The sequence below is a fragment of the Chiloscyllium plagiosum genome, unplaced genomic scaffold, assembly GCF_037043375.1.
Source record: "Chiloscyllium plagiosum isolate Xiang-an unplaced genomic scaffold, Cpla_swu_hap1 HiC_scaffold_3, whole genome shotgun sequence".
NCBI lineage: Eukaryota > Metazoa > Chordata > Chondrichthyes > Orectolobiformes > Hemiscylliidae > Chiloscyllium > Chiloscyllium plagiosum.
Window position 1 is genome coordinate 8,625,992 of NW_028270141.1, and position 19,991 is coordinate 8,645,982.

At 41.8% G+C, this 19,991-nt stretch overlaps 1 protein-coding gene across 6 annotated transcripts in view; it reads right to left on the reverse strand.

The window, feature by feature from the left end:
- The window catches only part of ldah (lipid droplet associated hydrolase), a 272,745-nt gene that overhangs the window by 230,521 nt on the left and 22,233 nt on the right, over positions 1-19,991 (reverse strand). For 5 of the 6 annotated variants that reach the window (XM_087977367.1, XM_087977362.1, XM_087977379.1 and 2 more), the window contains exon 2: positions 11,183-11,347. In XM_087977367.1, the coding sequence (XP_087833493.1) occupies positions 11,183-11,347 (165 nt within the window). Of the gene's footprint in view, positions 1-11,182; positions 11,348-13,403; positions 13,534-19,991 lie in introns of those variants that run through there. The other variant, XM_087977365.1, reaches the window with a different exon arrangement.

Consider the following 19,991-nt stretch of genomic DNA (forward strand, 5'->3'; position numbering starts at 1 on the left):
AAGCAGCCTGCTTGATTGGCCCCCCACTACCACCTTTATTATCGAATACCTTCAGCACTTCATAGAGACAGCAATGTGTACCTTTTACAAACTGTACTGCAACAACTCACCATGGCTTCTCCAATAGTATCATCCAAACTTGCAAGCTCCACATCCTGGAAGGTCAGGGGCAGCAGATACATGGGAATATCACAACCTACAAGCTCCTTTCCAAACCACACGTCATCCTGACTTTGAATTGTTCCTCATTGTGATGTGGGTCAAAATCCTGGAACTCCCTTCCTAAACGCACTGTGGTTGTTCTACAGCCCAAGGATTACAATTGAAAAGATTGGTTCACTAATACTTCTCAAGGGCAATTAGGAATGAGCAATAAATGCTCCCCAAACTGAGGCCACCTACATTACAAAAGCAAATAAAGAAACTCCTAAAACTTTAATTCAGAAAGAACAATCTGCAAGCCACAGTGTGAAGTATGCCTACAAACTGAATCACATGTTAATCAGAGAATTCAAAACCAACAAAATAAAGCTATAATATATTAAACACAGTTCCCATTGAGCAAGTGTTTTTGCCTTGAGAAATTTAAGTTACACAATTATGTTTACAGACACATGGACAATTCCAGCATGTTCATGTTTTATAAGAATTCATTGTCCCACAAGACAAGGTTTGGTTAAAATTAAGGTTGCAACAATGCCAGGACTTTGAGCTTCGTATCTTCATCCAAGAGGGACTTCAAAGCTTCAAAACCTTGGCCATTATTCTGATTCAAAATGACTGCCAGTGAAGAAATACATCATAGCTGGCCCAAACAAAAGCAAAGCTTGGGAAATGGGTTACTGGAAAATACAAGTTCACAGCCAAAATGGAATTTGTTACAGCTCTAGTTAACAATCTGATTATGAATGTTATAAATTACTGTTCATGAAATGAGTTATGATGGATAGATATTTGGTCTCTCCTTCATTTTTACAAGTAATTTTCAAAACAGCAAAAGTATTGGTTACCTCAAGCATTTTAAATCTCCCAAGAATTATGAAATCACTCATATTCTGGTGAAAGTTATGAACTAAAGGTTCACATTTACTCCAACAGTGTAGCTGTCACATCGACAGAGAAGCATACAATCCTAATTCATTAATTTTCTGATTTAAACTGCAGTTTCCACAAAAAAAGCTTAGATAATTAAAATAAAATCCTGCTTCACACTTATACAATTTGTGACATCTCTGAAAGATTGTGTGTATCCTGGAAGTTAATACTGCACAAAAATCACTGAATTACAAAAGTCACTGAATTACAAAAGTCACAACTGTTTCCATTATTTTCCCACAAAATAATAATTGTTCACTCATTGAGGTTTTGAGACATCAAACACAATGTAGTTATATCATGGCCCATTGTAATGTTCTATGGCTGAGAACTAGTCATTTAAAACATGACCATATTGAAGTGTAATCTGGGGTGTGGTATAGCATTAGACTATAATCAACAGCTGGGTCTTCAAACTAGGCAAGCTTTGAGCTTTTTCATCATTCTTGCTGGCAGCAAGCTTCTCGCCTGCACACAAAAAATTAAAATGATTTTTTTAGCCTGTGGTAATAATCAAAGAAACCTGACAGCATTCTGGAGTTGTTGGTCTGATTGATAGCCTCTGGTGGACAGGCATGTTGCTATTAAGTGAAGCAGCTTATACCTCGGAGGGATCTAACAAACCAGAACTCTTTACAGCATTTGGCCCAATAATGTTTCCAAGGTTAATCTTTTGAAGGGTACATTTAGCTTTCTTTCAGCTGGATTGCTAAGATCCCATGAAATGTTTGGAACAGAGCCTTGGAATTCAGCTGCGTTTTTTAGTAAATATTTATGTTGAGCATTCACATATTACTCAGAAAATTGCAATGTCTCATTCCATTTTTAAAATGACAAAGCAGAGTTAGATTCATCATGAGCCACAGGTTATTAGGCCATTGTCAACTGCTATATTCTTTGGTCTTGTTTCCATGAAGAACCAACTACTGTTCCTTATATATGAACATCTTCACAAATTGTATAGAACTGGAACATTTTTAGCAATCACATAATGAAGTTTCAAGAAGCATGTAATTCAGAACAAATTGAGAGAGATTACAATATTCTCAAGCAAATAAATTAACGTCCTAATAAAATTTGGAATTTGAGGTTGCTTACTTGCCTTACCTACCATATGCCAAATGGATGCTGACTAACTAATTCATCATAAACCTTTGCACAAGTTATTAAAACTACAGAATTTAGTTTCCAGCCAACATAAGCTATAATTATGAACATTGAAACATAAGGCAGATGAAGTACAACCAATGTTAATACCAAAGTTTGGATTGAAAGTTTTGTTTTCTAGTTTCATTAAGGTGTATAGAATTCAGCAGAATCCCACTATGCTGCTTTCTTGCTAAAGGAAGATTGAAAGTTACATCACATGTAATGTTGCTTAAAAATGTGTTGCTGGAAAAGCGCAGCAGGTCAGGCAGCATCAAAGGAACAGGAGAATCGACGTTTCGGGCATAAGCCCTCCTTTCTGAAGAAGAGCTTATGCCTGAAACGTCGATTCTCCTGTTCCTTTGATGCTGCCTGACCTGCTGCGCTTTTCCAGCAACACATTTTTAAGCTCTGATCTCCAGCATCTGCAGTCCTCACTTTCTCCTCTCATGTAATGTTGTCCTACACATTGAATCATGCCTTACAGCAATGCTTAAGACATCTCCATCACCTGTGTATATCTGTCCCACCAGCAATCCAGACTCTGCAAAAGAACTGGCACAGTGGTTTACAGTAAGGAGGGCACTGTCCTGGAAATGCTCAACATTGATTCTAGATCCCATTAAGTCTCAAGGCATCAGGTCAAACATGGACAAAGAATCCTGCTGCTGATTATGACCTCCCACTCTCATGCCAGCTGCTAATTCAGTGCTCCTCCATGTGGACCAACACTTGGAAGATGAACTGAGAACAGCAAGAGCACATAATGTATTCTGGAGATCTCAATGGCCAACCTGAAGGACATAGCTGCTGGAGGAGATGTGTGACAAATGCTGAAGGAACAGACATTAACAAATAAAATCTACTTATCTCACAGTCACCAATCCATTTAATACAGATGATTCTATCCATGTGGGTATTGGTTGGAAGAGCCATTGAATGTTTCTCGTGGAGACAAAGTATTGCCTGTGCACTGTCCATCACAGCGCATGGCACTAACATGGTGTGAAATTAGACAGACTCAGATCGGATCAAAAAGCTCAAACCTGAATGTGGGTGTGTTGCTATGAGCTATCAGTAGCAGCAGAATACCCAAGAATATGAAGTGGCAAGCAGGAAATGTTGCAATGCAGGACAAAAATAATAGATGGCAGTCTTCAACCCAGTTAAATCACTTCAAGCATTAACAAATCGCTGATGGCACCAGCAACTGAAATCAGCCGTGAACATTCCAGCAACATTGCTGAAGGCTTGTGCTCCTGAACCAGATCTGCTGCTAGTCAAGCTGTTCCAATACAGCTACATCACAGGAACCTGCCTCATAATGTGGCAAATTACCCACATATATTGACGGAAAACAGAACGAATCCAATCCAGCTAATTACTGCCCCATTACTGTATATCCAATCGTCAGCAAGATTAGGTCAACAGTGCTATCAGGCAGTATCTACTCAGCAATAAACCAGGGCACTGACGCTCAGCTTGTCTTCCACCAGGTTCACGTGACTCTTGACCTGATTACAGTCTCAATTCAAGCACAAACAAAAGAGCAAAACTCAATAATGAAGAGAGTAACTGCTCTTGACAGAGGGGTAGCATTTGACTACTTGTAGAATCAAGGAGCCCGAGCAATACTGGAGTCAATGGGAACCAAAGATGTAAGATTCCACTGTTTGGAATCATATTTAGCACAAAAGAAGATGGCTATGGTAACTATAGGTAAATCATCTTGGTCAAAGAACATCACTGCAGGAGTTCCTCAGGTTTGTGCCATCGTTAATTGCTTCATCAATACTTTACCTCTATCATAAGGTCAGCTGTGGGGGTGTTCGTTGATGACTGCACAATGTCCAGTGCCATTCACGATTCCTCAGATACTGAAGAAAGGCCTGGACAAACTACATTGGCTTGCTCAACATTTTGATTACCATTGGTTAAAATGCTAATTGAGCTCAATTCAGAGCGAATGTTAACCTTCCAACAGCATTATAGAACATAGAACATTACAGCGCAGTACAGACCCTTCGGCCCTCAATGTTGCGCCACCCTGTCATACTAATCTGAAGCCCATCCCACCTACACTATTCCATGTACGTCCATATGCCTGTCCAATGATGACTTAAATGCACTTAAACTTGGCGAATTTACTACCGTTGCAGGAAAAGCATTCCATACCGTTACTACACTCTGAGTAAAGAAACTACCTCTGACATCTATCTCCCCTCACTTTAAAGTTGTGTCCCCTCGTATTTGCCATCCCCATACTTGGAAAAAGGCTCTCCCTGTCCACCCTATCTAACCCTCTGATTATCTTGTCTGTCTCTATTAAGTCACCTCTCAACCTTCTTCTCTCTAACGAGAACAGCCTCAAGGCCCTCAGCCTTTCCTCCTAAGACATTCCTTCCATACCAGGCAACATCCTAGTAAATCTCCTCTGCACCCTTTCCAAAACCTCCACATCCTTCTTATAATGCGGTGACCAGAAATGTACACAATACTCCAAGTGCAGCCGCACCAGAGTTTTGTACAGCTGCAGCATAACCTCCTGGTTCCGGAACTCAAGCCCTCTATTAATAAAGGCCAAGACACTGTATGCCTTCTTAACAACCCTGTCAATCTGGGTGGCAACTTTCAGGGATCTGTGTACATGGACACCGAAATCTCTCTGCTCATCTACACTCCCAAGAATCTTACCATTAGCCCAGTACTTTGCATTCCGATTATTTCGTCCAAAGTGTATCACCTCACACTTGTCCACATTAAACTCCATTTGCCACTTCTCAGCCCAGCTCTGCATCCTATCTATGTTTCTCTGCAACCTACTACATCCTTCGTTACTATCCACAACTCCACCGACCTTAGTGTCATCCGCAAATTTACTAACCCACCCTTCTAAGTCCTCATCCAGGTCATTTATAAAAATGACGAACAGCAGTGGACCCAACACCGACCCTTGCGGTCTGCCGCTAGTAACTGGATACCAAGATGAACATGTTCCATCAATTACAACCCTCCGTTTTCTTTCAGCAAGCCAATTACTGATCCAACCTGCTTTGTCTCCCACAATCCCATTCTTCCGCATTTTGTACAATAGCCAACTGTGGGGAACCTTATCGAACGCCTTGCTGAAATCCATATATACCACATCAACCAGTTTACTCTCATCTACCTGTTTGGTCACTTTGTCAAAAAACTCAATAAGATTCGTTAGGCACGACCTACCCTTCACAAAACCATGCTGACTGTCCCTAATCAGATTATTCTTTTCTAGATGGTTATAAATCCTGTCTCATAACCTTTTCCATCACTTTACCAACAACTGAAGTGAGACTCACTGGTCTCTAATTACCAGGGTTGTCTCTACTACCCTTTTTGAACAAGGGAACCACATTTGCTATCCTCCAGTCCTCAGGCACTATTCCTGTAGACAATGATGATTTGAAGATCAATGCCAAAGGCTCGGCAATCTCTTCCCTTGCTTCCCAGAGGCTCCTAGGATAGATCCCATCCGGCCCAGGGGACTTGTCTATTTTCACACTCTGCAGTATTTCTAATACCTCTTCCTTGTGAACCTCAATCTCTTCTACTCTAGATGCAAGAATCTCTGTATCTTGCTCGCCAACATTTTCATTTTCTATAGTGAACACTGTCGAAAAATATTTATTTAGTGCTTCCCCTATCTCCTCTGACTCCACACACAACTTCCCACTATTGTCCTTGATTTGCCCTAATTTAACTCTCGTCATTCTTTTATTCCTTTGCAAAAGATCAAGCAAATGCCCCACAGAAACTGTAACAATATTTATCTGTCAATAAACTTTACGGTAACAGATTATGCAGTGAAGATTACATGATGCTTTCTGAAGCGAACTATGTGCAATTGGTAGCTGCAATTCCTACATCTCTGCAGGAGGACCTTACGGTCACAGTTAGGCCCAAACATTTTTAGGTGCTTCCTCAATGATGTTCCTGTATCATTATGTTAAAGGTGAGGGATTTTCACTGAAGCTTGCACAATGCTCAGTACCACTCATGCCTGCGTGTATAAAAACCCAGGACAACATGCAGCCCATGGGCTAGAAGAGGCTAGTAAGATTCATCCTTCACAAGTGACAGGATTGAGAATATCCAACAAGATAGCATCTAACCATCTCTTGTTGACATTCACTTAATGGTAAAGTCCTGGGGAGTGTTGCTGAATAAAGCAACCTTGGGAGCGGGTTCATAGTTCCTTGAAAGTGGAGTCGCAGGGTAGTGAAGAAGGTGTTTGGTACGCTTTCCTTTATTGGACGGAACATTGAATACAGGAGTTGGCAGGTCATGTTGCAGCTGTACAAGACATTGGTTAGGCCACTTTTAGAACATTGTGTGCAATTCTGGTCTCCCTCCTATTGGAATGATGTTGTGAAACTTGAAAGGGTTCAGAAAGATTTACAAGGATGTTGCCAGGGTTGGAGGATTTGAGATATAGGGAGAGATTGAACAGGCTGGGGCTGCTTTCCCTGGAGCATCGGAGGCTGAGGGGTGACCTTATAGAGGTTTATAAAATCATGAGGGGCATGGAGAGGGTAAATAGATAAGGTCTTTTCCCTTAGTTGGGGGAGTCCAGAACTAGAGGGCATAGGCTTAGTATGAGTGGGGAAAAATCTAAAAGGGACCTGAGGGGCAACATTTTCACACAGAGGATGGTGCATGAGCCACCAGAGGAAGTGGTGGAGGCTGATACAATTACAGCATTTAAAAGGCACCTGGATGGGTATATGAATAGGAAGGGTTTGGAAGGATATAGGCCAAGTGTTGGCAAATGGGACTAGATTAGGTTAGGATATCTAGTTGGCATTGACGAGTTGGACTGAAGGGTCTGTGTCTGTACTGTACATCTCTATGACTCCATAATTGCATTGCACTACTATTACCATTACAATGTTCTGAGGGTTACCAGTGACCAGAAACTTATCTGGACTAGCCATATATATGTGCCTACTGGAGCAGCTCAGAGGCTGCGATTTTTGCAGCAACTAATTCACTTTCTGATTCCCAAAATTCTGTCCACCATCTCCAAGGCACAAGTTAGGAGTGCAACTGAATATTCTTCAATGGTTGGATTAGTATAACTCCAACACTCAAGAAGCTTGACACTATTCAGGAAAAGGCAGCATCTGAGGAGCAGGAAAATCAATGTTTCAGGCTGGAAAACTTCATCAGGAATGAGGACACTTTTATTAGCCCATAGTGAATCATGGAGACTTGTTAACCTATCAATGGCAAAACTACAAACACTTGAAACTTTCATATTAGATTAGATTAGATTCTCTACAGTGTGGTAACAGGCCCCTCGGCCCAACCACTCCACACCGACCCTCTGAAAGAGTAACCCACCCAGACCCATTTCCCCTCTGACACCTAACAGAGGGGAATACACCTAACACTATGGGCAATTCAGCATGGCCAATTCACCTAACCTGCACAACTTTGGACTGTGGGAGGAAACCGGAGCACCAGGAGGAAACCCACGCAGACATGGGGAGAATGTGCAAACTCCACACCGACATCTTACAGATGTAAACTTTATGATGAGAACAGGCACATTCCTGATGAAGGGCTCCTGCCCGAAACTCGATTTTCCTACTCCTCGGATGCTGCCTGACCTGCTTTGCTTTTTCAGCACCACTCTAATCTTGACTCTGATCTCCAGCATCTGCAGTCCTCACTTTCAACTATTCGGGAAAATGCAGTCCATTTGGTCAGTATCCCAAACATTAGTTTAAAATTTCACTCCCTTCTAGAGTTTTAATACCTATTGGAATTTGGAAACTGCTGAGTCCGGGGGAAAACACTGGTTGACAGGCTTTCGGATCTCTCCATAAAGTTTACATCCTTAAGATATGAAAGTGTCAAGTGCTTGTAGTTTCTGCCATTGATAGGTCTCTATGATTCATTATTGACCAATAAAAGTGTCAAGGAAGTTCTTTTTTAAGAAATTGGAAAATTATGAATGAATTGCTTTTTAAAATAAATTTTACTTTGCACAATCTGTTGTCACTTTGTGATTCATTAGTTCTATGCAGTGTCTAGTGTGTGTATGGACCTAAAAATGCCTTGGTTGACATGTGGTAATGGGTGGGGGTGAAGATTTCCATGGCGACAAGACTCCTATAGGGTCCTATTGTTCTTCACTGAAGTTCCACAGCTGGAAAGGGGACCTTTAATAATATATTACTACGTACCTGACTGGCCTGAAAGTAATCCATACAATCACTATCCCTCATCGTCCCAACCTCAATAAAAAGTCCTCTCTTTGCAAACACTTTCTCCCAAGGTGGGTGGATTCCCACTTTCCTAACTCCGACCACCCATCTGAAAGATGAAAGTCTTGCCCAGAAATTCCATTTCCCTCTCTATTAGATTCTCCTTAACCTGAAGATTTCCACCAACACATCTTTGTTTCAGATTTTCAGTATTTGCAGTATTCTGCGTTTTTACTGTTACTTATTTACTGTTGTCAGGCACTGACAATCTCACCTCTGAGTAACCTCACTTCTGAGAGTGGTTTGTGCAATCAGAACTAAGAATGCACCTTTGTGGATCAGCGTGTCTTTGCTTATACAAACTGTTAAGCACTGTCCACTATAGTGACATGCTGCTGGGCTACAGATGTCCTTAAACTAATTTTTAATCTGAATCACGTCCTTGCAAAGTACTGATGCCTGTTGTTTCTAATTTATTACTAAACTTCACAAATAAATCTGCTACATTCAGCCTCTGCCACGTTAGTTTTCAACAAATACACTCAGCATACTGGCCCACCTGATAATGTAGCACTCAGTGCTCAGGCAACATCAAAACTCAATATAATTAATCATCTCAGGCATCCAAGAGATGAACACCATAGGCAATGGAATTTCAAAGACTACTAAGCAACATCTTTTGCTGTTAGAGGCCATTTGTACACTATTGAAAAATTACTTATCCTTCATGGTATATATATATATATTCGCAGAAGGCTTTGAAGCAAGAGTCATAATTTAAGAGTTTTGTTTTGCACACATTTATAAACATCAGTGTATTGTACAATGAGAATCTGGAGTCACGTGTAGGCCAGACCAGGTAAGGATGCTCGTTTCCTTCCTTAAAGGGCATTAGTGGACCAGATGGGTTTTTCTGACAATCGATTCATGGTCATCATTAGATTCTTAATTCCAGACATTAACTGAATTCAAATTCCACCATCTGCCATGGCAGGATTCCCAGAACCCGGGTCCCCAGAACAATTTCTGTGTCTCCGAATTAACAGTCCAGTGATACAACTACTAGGCCATTGCCTTTCCCCTTCATAAAATGTCAACAATCACAATAGCACAGTTCATTGCATTCACCTTCATTGACTATGGGAAAATGTTTTCACAAAGGTTTGGTTTTGTACAACGAAATGCAGAGATATGCCATCTTCTGAGAGTGCTCCTGCTACACGTATCACAAAGATGGCCCAGAAATTGCCCACACCTATTAAATGCAAACTCAAACCTTTCTATGGCGCTTACATTGTAAGTCATTTATCTCTTACTTTTTAATCCTCTACTTCTCGAGTCTCAAGAATGCTACTAACAGATTGAGGTTCCTTTGCAACCTCCACAAAGACTTTCTGAATTTTTCTCCATAATGGAGACACTCTCCTTAAAATTAAAGGCAATTCAATTTTCATTTTGTTAAAAGTTGATCCAACAAATCAAAGTGATACTCAAATCTTGAATCAATTTTATCAACTCTTGACCTTTCAGGTATGGCTTACACCAGAGCAGCAAATCAACCTTTCAAATGTCTACTCTTAAAGGAAAGAATCTTAGAATTTAACTTTTCTGCCTGTTTAGGCTAAATACCCCAGCTGACAGGTCTCTTGAGTATTGTGTTATGAACATGAGTCGAGAGTGTGGTGCTGGAAGAGCACAGCAGGTCAGGAAGCATCCGAGGAGTAGGAGAATCAACGTTTCAGGCAAAAGCCCTTCATCGGGACGAAGGTTCAGCGATGGAGCAAAGAATTTCCTTTTTGAGTTTTACCCACATTGAAAAGGTCTAAGGTTGAAATAAGGATAAAAAATATATTCACTTCTGAACCCTGAACCCAAAAGAACCTCTCAGGACTTTATTTTTGTGTCTTTACTTGAGGTCACCCAAAAATCAGTCGTCTATTCATTGCTCCTTTGCTTCCTAATTTATATTGGCTTACGGTCCAAAATAATGAAGGACTTATGCCCGAAATGTCGATTCTCCTGCTCTTCGGATACTGCTTGACCTGCTGTGCTTTTCCAGCACTACACTCTCAACTCTGATCTCCAGCATCTGCAGTCCTCACTTTCTACCTGTTATGAACACGAGTATACAAACCTCAGCAGGCATCAAATCTGCATGTGGAAAATAATTCACACTCATTTTTTATTGCAAAGCTGGTAACCAAGTGACAACTCATAGTGGAGAGAAATCAGAACGGTCCAGTGACCCTTCCTTGACCTGAAGCGTTAACTCTGATTTTTCTCCACAGACGTTTTCAGACCTGCTGAGCTTTTCCAGCAATTTCTGTTCTCATTTGAAGTTCTTTTGGCTTTTATTGACAACACAAGTTTCCTTTGTGGATAGCTTTTGGGAGGCAAGAGGGAAAAAGATGCATTGTTGTGCAACTACTGCTGAAAGAGCTGAAATTATTTTTCCACATGCAAACAATCGCAGGCTTAAGATAGAAATTAATTCCCCTGAAGAACACCAAAATCATACAGAAACCAAGTATTTCTTTTCTTTCAAAGCAATGATCAATTATAAATTTCAGCATCTCAAGTTGGATCATTCAGTACTCCAATAGCATAACGTGTAAGGTCCTGGTACATTCATGTTCTCAAAACAACCTCTGATATTTTTTGGCTCAGAAAATCCATTATTTTGGATTCCTTACCTGGAATAATGAGGAATAACACCTTGGTAGAATTACTTGATATGCCTTTCAGCCAGCAATCAGCCGATCCAAACTTTAGCAGCTGAGTAGCAGCCCCACAACAATAAAGGAATTCTTCCTGTCCTAATGCCTCTTCCTCCATCCACAGCATTTTCGTACTAGAAACTAAACAAAACAAAATTTATAACTATCAACATAAAACACACAAGAGTGCATCTTCTTTGTAGGGTGGGGATAATGGGAGGTTGTTTTTTTTAATGATTAACATCAAACCACATCTAATGTTTGGTACTTACAAAGAACATAAATTATGATTGTGTAAAGCCCAGCAAATTCAGGCATACTTCCAAACGTCCAATGGATGGTGCAACTTAAAACTGAATGCCAAACATAGGTTCAAAGCTTAAAGTCACCCAAATTGCACAGCTGCATGGAGATTGCTACCACAACAAGAGAAGAGCAAGCCAACTGAAGGATCATATTGAAATGATTTAAGATTTTAAAAATTATATACACTAAAAAAATGTTAAGAGCAGCACTAACAATGTTTTTAAGAAAAGAAAAAACTTTATAATCTTTTCATTGGCACGAAAGCAAGTACAACAACTATGCAGAATAATAAAACATAGGCTATTCTCCTCAAGAGAATCCTGCAATAATTCTGTGTTCTATTTTGCAAAACATACTACTGCTAATAATGATTTAACATAAGGGTCAGGTCTGTTATTCAATTCTGGTTACTATGAATTTTTAAAATACATTTTTTAAATGCAATGTTTGAACTAGTTGAAAAATACTGCCCCCTTTCTTTTGCTTGGTGCAGTAACAGTTCCACAGTTATACAAATATTTTTTCAATGAATATAAGTCTTTGAAAGACCAGGATGTGGAAATCAATTCAGAACCTCAAAATTACAACTAAAATAAACAAACTTTTTAAAAAGTATTTGAATACTTGAGTTGGTAACATACACAATCCAGTAAATTTAGTTCCAGGGTAATTACAACGGCTCCTAGCCTTACTTCCTGCGGTACTGTCTCCTCCAAAAAACATCATAACAAAACTGTCTGTTATTCTTCAACAAAAGCAGAAATTGCTGGAAAAGTTCATCAGGTCTGGCAGCATCTCTGGAGAGAAATCAGAGATAAAGTTTGGGTTCAGTGACCCTTCCTCAGAATCCAAAGATGTGCAGGTTAGGTGAATTGGTCGTGCTAAATTGCCCATCGTGTTCAGGGATGTGTAGGTTAGGTGCATTAGTCAGGGGCAAATATAGGGTAGGGGAATGGGTCTGGGTGGGTTACTCTTTGGAGGGTTGGTGTGGGCTTATTGGGTCAAAGGGCCTGCTTCCACACTGTAGGGATTGTATGATTAACCATCTGTCATTCTTACTTGCTTCAGAGATAGAGCAAAAAATTTCCTTTTTGAGTTTTATTGAAACTCAAAACATTGAAAAAGCCTAAGGTGGAAATAAGGATAAAACAAACTAAAAAAAGACGTTCTGAACCCTGAAGCCCAAAAAACTCTTAGGATGATTTTTTTGTGACCTTACTTGAGATCACCCAAAAATCAGTCGTCTATTCATTGCTCCTTTGCTTCCTGATTTATTGGCTTAAGGTCCAAAATGTTTCCAATTTAAAACCCTAAAATCCGTGTTCAAATCCCTACCTGACTTTGCTATTTCCTTCCACTTTAGCCTTCTTGAGCTGAAATCACGAAAAGAACAATGAACTGCTCCAATCGCGACCTCAGTTACATTTGAAATTATGGTCACCACACCACTGATAATGAATCCATCAGCCTTTGAAATTCCCTCAATAAATCTCTTTGTCTTCCTACTTCTCTCTCATGCTTTTTAGATGCTAATTAAAATACACCACTTAGAGTAAGCTATCAGTCTCCTCTAGTGTCATTTTCTTCAGCTGTGTCAAAATCGCGCAACACACCCGTGAAGCTACTTTGACCATCCTACCACACTGAAAATATTACATGAACACGGGTGGTTGGCCATTGTCATTGTGTCTGAGGAACTAGAGGTGGCGAAAGTTCTGAATGCTGTAAAAAGCTTCTGAGCTAGAAACACAAGAATTCTGTGTCCCTGGGATTTTTCTGGATTTGGAAATCAAATGACTTCCTGTGAAGTATCAAAAGGCTTTTCTCAGAGATGGCAATGTGCAACGTGAACAAATTCTGCAACAACTTCCTTAAAAACAAGTCTTCCTACCTGCATGCTGAAGCAGGGTGAGATCACCATAACACATCAGCAATATTTGAGAAGGCTACACTTCATTCACAGAATAGCTGGGTTCCGTAGATGCAGTTAGAGAGGGACATCTTCATTTGAATAAAGATCTGAGCCAAGTTCCAAACAGTCCTCCTAGCATATTCCCCATTTGGCATAAACTCAATTCGTTCATTTGCTGACATATAACATTTGTTCCCCAAACAACCAAGGCAACTCTTTGAAGATCATTTCTCAATTCCTTTGAATAGATGTTCCTTGTCCCGCACCAGATCATTCCTGCCAGTGACAAAAAACATTTACTAAAAATAACTGTGACTAAAAGATTCACAGTGCTTTATCTAAATTAGATTAGATTGCCTACAGTATGGAAACAGGCCCTTCGGTCTAACAAGTCCACACCAAACCTCCGAAGAGCAACCCATTCCCCTACCCTATATTTACTCCTGACTAATTCACCTAACACTATGGGCAGGAAATGTGTTGCTGGAAAAGCGCAGCAGGTCAGGCAGAATCCAGGGAACAGGAGAATCGACGTTTCGGGCATAAGCCCTTCTTCAGGAATGGGGAAAGTTTGTCCAGCAGGCTAAGATAAAAGGTAGGGAGGAGGGACTTGGGGGAGGGGCGTCGGAAATGTGATAGGTGGAAAGAGGTCAAGGTGAGGGTGATAGGTCAGATTGGGGTGGGGGCGGAGAGGTCGGGAAGAAGATCTCAGTTTAGGAAGGCGGTGCTGAATTTGATGGATTTGACTGAGACAGGATGGGGGGAGGGGAAATGAGGAAACTGGTGAAATCCGAGTTCATCCCTTGTGGTTGGAGGGTTCCTAGGCGGAAGATGAGGCGTTCTTCCTCCAACCGTCGTTTTGTTGTGGTCTGACGATGGAGGAGTCCAAAGACCTGCATATCCTTGGTGGAGTGGGAGGGGGAATTGAAATGTTGAGCTACAGGGTGGTTGGGTTGGTTGGTCCGGGTGTCCCAGAGGTGTTCTCTGAAACGCTCCGCAAGTAGCCGGCCTGTCTCCCCAATATAGAGGAGGCCACATCGGGTGCAGAGGATGCAATAGATGATATGTGTGGAGGTGCAGGTGAATCTGTGGTGGATATGGAAGTTTCCTTTGGGGCCTTGGAGGGAGGTGAGGGGGGAGGTGTGGGCGCAAGTCTTGCACCTCCTGCGGTTGCAGGGGAAGGTGCCGGGAGTGGAGGTTGGGTTGGTGGGGGGTGTGGATCTGACGAGGGAGTCACGGAGGGAGTGGTCTTTACGGAATGCTGATAGGGGAGGGGAGGGAAATATATCCTTGGTGGTGGGGTCCGTTTGGAGGTAGTGGAAATGACGGCGGATGATGTGCTGTACATGGAGATTTGTGGGGTGGTAGGTGAGGACCAGTGGGGTTCTGTCCTGGTGGCGGTTGGAGGGGCGGGGTTCAAGGGCGGAGGAGCGGGAACTGGAAGAGATGCGGTGGAGGGCATCGTCGACCACGTCGGGGGGGAAATTGCGGTCCTTGAAGAAGGAGGCCATCTGGGTGGCTTCCTCCCACGAGGAAGTTGAACAGTTCATCCACTTCACCAACACCTTCCACCCCGACCTCAAATTCACCTGGACAGTCTCAGATTCCTCCCTCCCCTTCCTCGACCTTTCTATTTCCATCTCAGGCGACCGAATCAACACGGACATCTACTACAAACCGACCGACTCCCACAACTACCTGGACTACACCTCCTCCCATCCTGCCCCCTGTAAAAACGCCATCCCATTCTCCCAATTCCTTCGACTCCGCCGCATCTGCTCCCAGGAGGACCAGTTCCAAAAACGCAACTCCCCCACTGACGACCCTAACACTATGGGCAATTTAGTGTGGCCAATTCACCTGACCTGCACATCTTTGGACTGTGGAAGGAAACCGGAGCACCCAGAGAAAACCCATACAGACACGGGGAGAATGTGCAAACTCCACACAGACAGTCGCCAGAGGCTGGAATTGAACCAGGGTCCTGGGCACTATGAGGCAGCAATGCTAGTCACTGAGCCACTGTGCTGCAGGTGCTATTGTCATAAAGCCATACAGTGCAGAGACCAAAGGTCTGTTTCTGTGCTGTATGACTCTATGAAAAAACCCTTTGTTCCAACCACTCCAAGCCTACTGTCATCCCAAGCTAAACTAATCCCACTTGCTTGCTACTGGCCTATGTCCCTTCAATCCTTTCCTATTCATATAGGTATCCAAACGTCTTTCAAATGTTGTAATGGTACCCACATCCACCAGCCTCCCAGTTCCTATACTCTGGTAGTTTCCTAATAATTTGTAGTGATGCTTTGAGGTTGGTTATGCATTATTTAAGAAACTAGAACGTACCTTCATTTGGAATACATGTTTCAGAAGGGGTTCCTTAATGGTGGTGGGGGGAGAAGTACTAGCACTGGCACTGAAATACCTACCATCTGAGTCTTACTGAGTCCTCATTACATTCAGATGTGAATGAAGGAACACTTGCATTAGAAGGAAAGGAGTACGATGTAGCCCTGCTACCTGCTTATTGCTGATAAATTACATATGGTGTTCAATGCAGTGAAGGAAGGTGGGTGTTTATAACTGTGAAAGATGCATAATTGAATTCCTCTTGCAATGAACATCCAAGCAAGGGCTACTAGAGGTGGCACTCAATGACAGAGCTGTAGTGATTAGAATGAGAACAGCCAGGTGGATCTCATAGGATATGAGTTCCCTGATGGGGGTGATAATGGGATCCAATCAGGGAGCCCTGGCTGACAGGTATAAACAGCAGTGTTAGGAGTTCTGTCACTCTAGGAGCTGGGCTCTGAGCTAGCTGGAGCAGTGTCATGTACTATGCACATGTAAATAAAGGGTGACTTGGCAACGAGATACTGACCTTTGTGGAGTTACTTCAAGGACTACCTCCCTCGTCAGTGTTGAGATTCCTCACTAAATTGCATTAGTCAGGGGAATGGTCTGGGTGGGATACTCTTCAGGGGGTCAGCGTGGACGTGTTGGGCCAAATGGCCTCTTTCCACACAGTAGAGGTTCGATGATTCTGTCATATGAAAGACTGAGCTTATTCGGAGTGGTGTAACACCAGCAAATGGTAGGTGCCTTTGCAATCTACTTCTGGTGGGAAAAGCAAGTCTGGGCCAGCACATAATTGAGGATAATGGAAGATTCACTGGTTAATTTGAAATGTTTTGTCAGTTGGAAACAATGGACTAGAAGCTGCCTGCACTGAGCACAATGCCAGAACAGAACGTCCAATACTGGGCTGTTCATTTTATTCACATCAGCAAGCTTGAAAAAAATGTTAATAATTCAGGTCAATCACCTTCCATCACACATTCAGATTGACCTAAAACATAAATATTGTTTTTTCCTGTCAAGAAATGTTCCTAATATGCTGAGTATGTCTGGAATCTTGTGCTTTTATTTTAGGTTTCCAGCATCTGCAGTAATTTATTTCTATGTTGTAATAAATATGCAAGCTGGTATGAGATAAAGATATAAAGTCCAGATTGTTAATCTTTAAATCTCATTAATTTAAAAGCCTCTAACTTTGCTTTGAGAGAAAACAGTTAGGAATGAGTTGCAACACTTTAAAAGGGCCAAAGTCAGCTGATCTAAAAGGAAATTATAAAGGAATGTCTAAATATCATGGCAAAAGGAGTATAGATGCATTGAAATCACCAAAACTGGCCATCACAAGTCTACCACAAAGGAAAGGCTATCGATGGGGTAGTTGCCTAGACATTAAAATTCATCATCTCAAATGTGAGCTTCAAATGTCTCTGGGAATGAGATAATCCTTCGGCAGCGCAGTGGTTAGCACTGCTGCCACACAGCGCCGGGGACCTAGGTTCGATCCCACCCGCAGGTGATTGTCTCTGTGGAGTTTGCACTCCCTGTGTCTGCATGGGTTTCCTCCAAGTGCTCCAGTTTCCTCCCACAGTCCAAAGATGTGCAGGTTGAGTCGATTGGCCATGCTAAATTGCCCCATAGTGTCCAGGGATGTGCAGCTAGGAGGGTTAGCAGGGTTACAGGGAAGGGGTGGGTCTGGGTAGGATGCTGTTCAAAGGGTTGGTGTGGACTCGATGGACCGAATGGCCTGCTTCTACTCTGTAGGGATTCTATGAAAATTAAACAGTAAAGTAATCTTGCTTCTTCCTAGATTGACATCTGGTCAAGTATATACTGAACTGAAAAGCACACCATTTCAAAAATGTAAATTCTGTTATATTCACCCTCAGGAGTAGAAAGAGAAGAATTTATTCAACTCTCTCGACCTGTTCGCCACAATAACATACTCAAAATATTTAAAATAGGATAATCTCTCTAAAACAAACTTTGGAATCTCATCCAAAGATAAGGTTTATATTGCTGCTCAATGGATTATTTTATTTGTTCAGCAATCTTACTCAGTCAAATTAAACACAGTACAGAGCTACAGCTGGTTTACTTCCAACCTACAAACATTCTCCTCACATTTCCACTTCCACTAGGCCTTTGACATACTAATTTGGAATGATTGGCAGTGCACTCACAGCAGCAATAAAGAAAGCACAACCAGAAAACTCTCACCGGTCTGAAACAGAAAGGCAATGCAGTAGAGCAGACTTACAATAAATTCAGATAAGTAACAAGAAGGGGTAATCATGTTAAAATACATACTTGAACTTTCAAAACAAATAAGCAAAATCTTTCCAGAAGTATTCATCCAATGTAAACTTGTTTTGTAACTTCTTTTAGTCACTCATGGGATGTGGGCATTGCTGGCTGGGCCAGCATGTGTTACACGTCTCTAGTTGCCCTTGAGAAGGTGGTGCTGAGCTGCTTTTAAGAGCTGCTGCAGTCCACCTGCTGTAGGTTGACCCACAATGCCCTTAGGGAGGGAATTCCAGGATTCTGACCCAGCAACAGTGAAGGAACGGCGATATATTTCCAAGTCAAGATGGTGAATGGTGGATGGAAGTGGTGTTAAGTGTGGAAGATGCTGTCTCAGGATCTTTGATGAATTTCTGCACTGTTTCTTGTAGATAGTACACACTGCTACTACTGAGTGTTGGTGGTGGAGGGAGTGGATGTTTGTGCATGTGGCGTTAATAAAGCAGGCTGCTCTGTCTTGGATGGTGTCAAGCTTCTTGAATGTTGTTGGATCTGCACTCATCCAGGCAAATGGGGTATATTCCATCACATGCCTGACATGTGCCTTGTAGATGCTGGATAGGCTTTGGGAAGTCAGAAGGTGAGTTATTGCAGTATTCCTAGCCTCTGACCTGGTCTCGTATCTGCTGTGTTCATGTGACAGGTCCAGCTGAGTTTCTGGTCAAAGGTTACGCCCAGAATGTTGATAATGATGGATTCAGCGATGGTAACACTATTGAATGTCTTGAGGCAGTGGTTACATCATCTCTTATTGGTGATGGTCATTGCCTGGCATTTGTGTGGCACAAATGTTACATACCACTTGTCAGCCCAAGCCTCGATTTTGTCCAGATCTTGTTGCATTGAAAACATGGACTGCTTCAGTATCTGAGGAGCCGCGAATGATGAACATTGCACAATCGCCAAACATCCCCACTTCTGACCTTATGATGGAGGGAAGGTCTTTGATGAAGCAGTTGAAGATGGTTGAGCCTGGGACACTACCCTAAGGAACTCCTGCAGAGATGTACTGGAGCTGAGATGACTGGCCCCCAACAACCACGACCATCTTCCTATGTATCAGGTATGACTCTGACCAGCTGCAAGTTTACCCCCTCATACCCACTGATTCCAGTTTAGCTAGAGCTCCTTGATGCCAGTCTTGGTCAAATGTAGCCTCGATATCAATGGCTATCACTCTCACCTCACTTAAAAAATGTAAATTATTTTTGCTGTTGTAGACACATGGAAAGCATAATGATTGACTTAATGCGCCAATGGACACCTGACCTTGGCACTGTTTGGCCATTTAAATGATTGTCCATGGGATCTCATTTGGTGTATTTCTTTTTAATTCGTTCACAGGATGTGGGAATTGTTAGCCAAGTCAATATTTATTACTCATCTCGAATTGCCAAAAGGCAGTTAAGAGTCAACCACATTGCTGTGGGTCTGTAGTCACATGTAGGCCAGACCAGGTAAGGATGGCAGGTTTCCTTCCTTTAAGGACATTAGAGAACCAAATGGGTTTTTCATGACAATTGATAATGGCTTCAGGGTCATCCGTAGATTCTTAATTCCAGATTTTAACAAGGAAGAGTAAAGGAAGGAACATGTGAGGAATTTGGGAAGGGTATTCGATAACTTACAGCATTGATTTGAATTAGTAAATCAGAAACAATAACTTTAACTTCAAAGATTTTCAATCTCTTTCTTCAGCTTTAGAAGAGCAAACTTGGACTGGCCAGTAAGACTCCTAATTTGTTGTTAAACATAGATCTGTAATACTTAGACAATTCTGATAAAGACAGTGAATGAAAATTAAAAGTTTTAATACAGATCAAAACAACTACTTTCAAAAGTACACAATTTCACTTGCTGTATCTCTTTTTGTTAATTCAGTAATAGTTAACTAGTTTGAAATATCTC